At 37.4% G+C, this 7025-nt stretch overlaps 1 protein-coding gene across 1 annotated transcript; it reads left to right on the forward strand.

The window, feature by feature from the left end:
• Window positions 1-2517: 2517 nt before the first annotated feature.
• LOC129759654 (FMRFamide receptor-like) lies at window positions 2518-4381 on the forward strand. The gene has a single exon (XM_055757164.1). It carries the CDS (start codon window positions 2851-2853, stop codon window positions 4255-4257), a length of 1407 nt encoding a protein of 468 aa, XP_055613139.1. The 5' UTR covers window positions 2518-2850; the 3' UTR covers window positions 4258-4381.
• Window positions 4382-7025: the final 2644 nt, after the last annotated feature.

Below are 7025 nucleotides of genomic sequence, written 5' to 3' on the forward strand. Positions count from 1 at the left end.
GAAAAGTCCTAACTTAATTTTAAATCAAAAATGTGATTATAATCTGCTTTAGGTTTGAATTTTAAGCACTTTTAAGTATTGATGCAACTGATTAGAAATTACAAAAAAAATATATATATATATATAATATTTGTAATTACACATATAAACAAATGTTAAATTTTTTTTCAGAATCATCATCGAATCCGAACATTGAAAGCGGGTCAATGAATCGCAATGAATATGCTGACCATATCTTATTTTATTATTCGGTCGGCGCCTTAAACCTGAATCTCCAATTCGGACACGATGAAGAATGGTGCGACGTAAAACGGCGAAGAATAAATTTAAAACAACATCTAAAAAAATCTTATTAATTAAAATGGATATCACAACCCAAAGAAAAACAGATTTAAAATTTATGAAATTTCTAGTAATTATTGGGAGAATTTTTTGTTGCTACTTTTTTAGCAAACAATGATTTTAATTTACTAAAACATTAGTAACCATTCAGTCTAGGACACTTTTTGCTAAAATTTTAGTTTAAAAAATTTGCTAATTTCATTGCTAACTTTTCAGCTGGTCAAATTTGAGCAAAATTTTGCTAAATTTCGGCCTCGAAAATTTTGTGTGCTAGGTCACTTACTCAAAATGTACCCTCAATCAACAAAAACACCCATAATAAAATTGTACTCACCGAGCTTTATCAATTAGGCCATCGGAATCCATCCCCATGCATTCAAAAAGAGAGCAGTTTTGCCAATCCTCGTCTCTACCATCAGTTCCTCTTTGTATAGTGGATTGGTCTTAAATTGGCCTGAAATCTGAAATTATGAAATAAAAATTCTTACAGGTTCAAAATCAAATCAGATTGCTTAAAGCATCAGAAATCTGAGAAATATTGTACGCAAAATGCTTCCGATGTTTACGTAAAGTCATGATATTGATTTTTTATTGAGCGATTTAATTTAAAAGAACTTACCAAGTATAACCTTCTTTTCTTCTTCGAAGAAAAAAAAATAAACCTGCAGTCTAAAAAGTTGGCCGCTTATTACTGGAATCCACGCGATCTGGTGTCTGCGAAAAGATGCTAACGGAAAGTAATGTAAACTGCATTCACAAACACTCCACAATCACTCGAATTTTACAGTCCTAAAATTCAAACCAGCCTGTAAATAATGTTCTCACTTAAAAATAATGCTTCCACCTGTAAAGCTACAGTACATGTCCTGCTCCTTTTTGTTACAGGACATTTGCTGTAATATCAAATGATTTATCATTTATTTTTCAACCAATCAATTGAAAATTACGTGATTTCGAAATTACAGGTTGAATTATTTTGAAGGTAACCATTTTCAATGACACGTAATTGTCCATATTTTTTTCTGTGTACTCCACATTTCTGTAAGAAATTAGAATTTCAAAAATAGTATATTTTTGGGGCATTTTTCAGGTCGTTATTAAAATGATCGCTATTAATAAGTTAATACAGTTCAAAAGCATCTTCATCCAAAATCCTATTAAGCTCGGGCGCCCTTTATTTTTCAATTTTTCATAAATTATCATGACAAAAAGGACAAACAAGTTTAAAATTTTACAAATTTCACAACTACGTTTTTACCGGTCACCCCTTCGAACCGTTTTAATTACACGCTTGGTTTCGCTGCGCTAGTCGATGCAACTAAACAAACGAACCAAAGTTTGCCGTTTAACATTAGGTGGGTAGCGGGTTGAAAGTTTCGCAAAATTGGTTATTTTCCTTCCAGAGAATTCCACCGTGATGGGTTTATTCTATTGTGTATATATTTAAATTAGCTTAAGAAAATTGTTCAAGACACTTTTTGGCTGATGAGCTAGGCAGAATTATCTTAGTTGATAAAGTTTTAAAACTCTTATCTATAGATGGTAGAATGAGGTAATTATCTAAAATAACATAATCTCTAATCTTTAATGTATCTCCATCCTTGTGAACCCCATCCTTAGTTTATTAACAAAACTACTGGTATCCCATGAAACTAGAGTTCGTTCCTGATAGTGGGAGTGAATGGTCAGTTAAAAGACTGATAAATACTTTAGCAAATATTTTAGCGGGGTGGTTAAATTCGCTAATTAAATAAGATCACGTCCCGTCGTTGGTCGCTCGGGAAGAAAGCTGGCACATTGCTAATAATTCTTTTTTTCCTCCTTTCTGTTCTGTTCTCCCACAGACTGTGTGAATGTGCACAAACATCGCCATCGCCATCATCGAATGTGCCGCGCTGTGCTAGTCCGTCGTGCACCAAGATGCCATTTCCGAAACTTCCTGCAGCAGCATCCCTCACGTCAACGCCTCTGCCAATGTTGATGCTGATGCTGGTGATGATGATGATACCGATAAACTGGACCGGCACCAGCAATGATCCGCCGGAGCGTGGCGTTAGCAACGTGTCCAACTTCCGCCATTTTTTTGCCTGTTGCCCTCGAAGCGGCTGCTGCTGCTTGAACTTGGGTCGCTAAGCTGCCGTTGCCTCCAGGAAGAGTACGTGGGTGGGAAGCAAATAAGCATCCGAGAGCCCGGTGCAAGATAGATGACTTTGCATTGCAAGATTTACCCAAGAGATTATAAAGAGTTCTGGTGTACTATTTACTCGTCGCTTTGCTCGAGTACAGGAACATATATCTACACGCAAACATAAACCAGCACAGGAAACTAAAAGACGCTTGTTCGCTTTAAGAGTATCGATTTTAGGAAGAGCTTCGCTAGGTCACTAGGGTGCATAGGAATAGGGTGTTTGAATGAGAGTTGCGTTTTTTTTTCTGTTTGGCTCCGATGCGAGAAATAACAGTTTCGAGAGAGTGCTAGGAAACTGAATAACTTAGGATAGCTAGAGTATGTATACAATGAATGCGACAAATAGTGATTACGAGTTTGGTATAGTCATCGAGAAGCAGCCCTACGAGTCGCAGTATTCGGCGGGAAACTTTAGCAATGACACAATTTACAATGAGAGCGTGCAGATCTGCTACTATGCGCTGGAGTGGGATTACGATACGACGGTGTTCGAGTTTTGGATCGGCGGGGTCGTGATGAACATCATAGCCTTGCTAGGGATACTCGGAAACATTCTGTCGATGGTCATCCTATCAAGGCCTCAGATGCGTTCAAGCATCAACTATTTGCTGATAGGACTAGCTCGTTGTGATACCATCGTGATCTTGACCTCGATGCTGCTTTTCGGCCTACCAGCTATCTACCCTTACACGGGATATCTGTTCTACTACTACTACGTCATTCATCCGGTGATATCGCCGGTCGTCTTTCCACTGGCCATGACAGCTCAAACTGCTAGTGTCTATCTAACGCTAACGGTAACTCTCGAACGGTACGTAGCCGTTTGTCATCCGCTGCGAGCACGAGCTCTCTGCACCTATGGCCGAGCTCGGATATATGTGATAGTGATACTCATATTCTCTCTCCTATACAACATGCCCCGGTTCTGGGAAGTTACGGTATCACCCATAGATCATCCGGACTATGCCGGCGCGTACTGTGTGAGCGCATCTTCACTCCGCACTCACTCGCTGTACATCAAGGTCTACGTCCACTGGATGTACACCGTATTCATATATCTGCTGCCCTTCAGCGCCATTTCTTTCTTCAACATCATGATCTACCGCCAAGTACGGAAAGCCAACCGCGAACGGCAACGACTCTCTCGCTCCGAAAAGCGTGAAATCGGTCTCGCAACCATGCTGATCTGCGTGGTGATCGTGTTCCTAATGTGCAACCTTCCGGCCATGGTGACCAACATCATGGAAGCCGTCTACGATGACATCAACGATTATCTAGTCAAAACGTCCAACCTCCTAGTGACCATCAACTCGTCCGTCAATTTCATCATCTACGTCATCTTCGGGGAAAAGTTCAAACGGATTTTTCTTCTGTTATTTTGTAAGTCGCGTCTAGGGCGCGAATCTCCCGACGGTTTCCTCCATGAGGATAGTTCCTTTTCCAATGGCGACGGTAGCAATCGCAATTCAGGCCGATTCCAGCGAGTCGGAACGACCCGCAGCAGCACCACCAAGATCAGCAACAGCACCCTCGGTAGTATACGCACGACTCGGACCACGATCCGGAGCACCCGGGCTCCCTCCCCAGGCCCAATAGTGTACTACCCAGCCCGGGAAACGCTTCCTAGAGCGCCGGCCGCTGGCATCGCCCGGAGCACCTCCATGTTCCAACCGTGCTGGGATCGGGAGAACGGCAACGGTATCATGATGGCCACTTCCGGCTTCTAGCCATTGCTCAAGGGCTCCCCGGAAACCTACCAGGAGGAGGAGGCCAAATTCTAGCCATTCTAGCGCATAAGTAGTGTAAATTTCAGTACTCACGGTTAAGTTGTGGTTAAGTAAGCTAAAGATAACGATACCTGATAATTCCGTTCTAGGTCCTCGCTTCGCCAATCGAGGAGGATAAACGGTTGAGCCCTAGATGCTACTTGCTCTGCGCAGAAAATGCTAGGGAATTCCTAATGTATAGGTACGATTTAAGCGCGAGATGCATAGGAAAGATTCTATATTTACCAGTTGTTTTTTCTACAAAAAAAATCTAATTAAAATTCAAAAATATTAGCTCAAACTAGAGAAATGAAAGGAAAACTTGGCGCAAACTTTGAAATCAAGAAACCACTGATTCGACAATGGGTAGATTGAGCAAACTTTGTTCATATGACATGTGCAGTAACGTCAAATAAAGCATAAAATCACTAAAATTCCTACCTACATTCTAACTTTGACTTGTTGTCATTACGTACCCGTATCATTCAAGTTTTAAAATGTATCGAAAGGAATATAACGAGGAGAAGAATTATATGACTCGTTTTAGTTAAATTGTCAATTTTTCGTTAGGACTCGTTGATAACTCTCAAACGTTCAACGGGAGTGTATTATTCAGTACTTACCTGTTTGTTATAGAATTTGGTAAAAAAAATTGAACTGGTACGAAATGACAGATGTCATAGTAGGGAAGATGTGCAAGTGCTGATAAAAGCTAGCAAGTTTGAATAGACATTCAATAAAACTAAAAATTAGTTCTGGCAATCATAAAAAAAATTGTCATTCGACATGCATTTGGTTGACAAAACTCCAATTATTTTTTGTCTTTGCTTCATTATTTATTTTTAAATATTTTTTCTTAACTGTCCCTTTCAATCCTTGCGTTCCAAAACTTTTTTTAAATAAGGTCTGCACAGTTTGAAAATATATAGAAAATAATAAAAAGAAACGTTGTATCTCCTTTACTCATGCTCAGCTTTTGCGATTTTTTATTATTTATGATTCATCTATTCTAAACTTTCTATACATCAAAGCTGGTATAATTAAAATAGTCATTTATGCAAAAAAAATTAAGGGTGAGAACAAAAAAGAATATTTTTGTCAAAATGACTCGTAAATGTATCCTACAAGACTTGCCGAGTTGAATAGTTACGTACAATGCAGGGCTGAAAAGTCAAATAACAACACTGAAAACAGTATCAAAAAGTGCTACTTTTCGACACTGTTTTTGTTTATTTGGAAATGCACTGTCCACGACCTTCAAGATCAGAAGTTTTCTGACATAAGCATGGTCTTCCACATGCGGTCAATTTTTGAAATATACTTCTTGTTGGTTGATCAATGGATTGTTATGGGTAGATATGTTTCAAATACGACTAATATTTCAAATGCAACTCGTTGAAAAATTTGATTGACTAACCAGACTAACTATTATCCCTCTAGTGTACTACCCCACCTCAAGACGGGGTTTACTAAAAGCGGCATGAAACCAAAGACAGTTATTTATTTTTACTTACTTTATTTCGAGCCAAATACTTCAAAATATCCTAATTTTACAATCCATTCCAATGAAAACTTTTTGTCGGGGTCAATGGTTCAGCTAAGAGAATATTTTTTAGAAAAACATTTCAATTTGGTAGCCTCAGAAATCTTTGGTCCATGTGTTTTCGGTCTGAAACAATGTTTGACAGTTGTTAAGTCTAAAAGTTGTAACACTTCTGGATTGATTTTTTGAGACAAAACTCATCAATTAGGTTGAAAAGATGAAACATAAACCCTGTCTAAATGCTGGATTGGGAAACAACGACAATTGAAAAAAATGATTTTGTTTAAATATCTCAATTCTAAGTGGTACTATTTTTCCAAAATTATAAGAAAATATAGCTCCGAGTAAGTTATTTTTTTTTCAAAGTTTAGGCTAAATTGGTTGTAGTGTATAAAAACTACAAGTCAAGCGAGGGGAAAGCAGTTATGCATTTTTTTTTAATTGTCAATACAAATTTCTTATCCATAAAGTATTTCGAAGAGCAAAAATTATTTGAATAATAAAACTAAATTTCTATGAATTTTTAAGCGAGAAGAAAATTGGGATTCAGAGGGCTGACAATTGATAAAAATTCACTGATTTACTTATAAGAAAGATACTTCAATTCGATGTTGGAACTATTTATGAATATTTTTACGGTAACTATACTCTTAACGTCGGTTTTAGTATTTTTGGCGAAACAACGTCTTTTTGGTACCATCACTTATGTACGAAAATGGGATTTTCTCTAATTTCCTTAGTCTAACCAGGAATATAATTCTCGCAATTCTCACTTTAAAAGGTGCTACAAATAGGTTACTTATAGAGGTTTCTCGCTTATCGAGTTAACGCTTAACCAGATTCGACTGTATGCTATTAAGATGTTAAAACAAAGTTTTAATCCTAAATATTCTGAACACAATGTGTTTTATCCTATCCCAAACAATAACGCGAAGGCCTTCCTTTTTTGTTCTGGAAATTTAAAAACTTACTAAGCAAATTGAAATTTCATTATTCTTCAGACTTAAAAAAAATTTAAAAAAAATTTGAGTTCAGTTGTATTAACACACAAACTTTTATTTGAAAAGCTGTGAAAAAATCTACTGTTCAAGTCAAACAAAGAAAAAAGGATCAAAATTATGCATAAAATGTTTCTAAATTCTTGATTGTGTTTCTATAAGTCTGATCGCTTCATCCAACTAAACAA

Source organism: Uranotaenia lowii, unplaced genomic scaffold, assembly GCF_029784155.1.
Source record: "Uranotaenia lowii strain MFRU-FL unplaced genomic scaffold, ASM2978415v1 HiC_scaffold_231, whole genome shotgun sequence".
NCBI lineage: Eukaryota > Metazoa > Arthropoda > Insecta > Diptera > Culicidae > Uranotaenia > Uranotaenia lowii.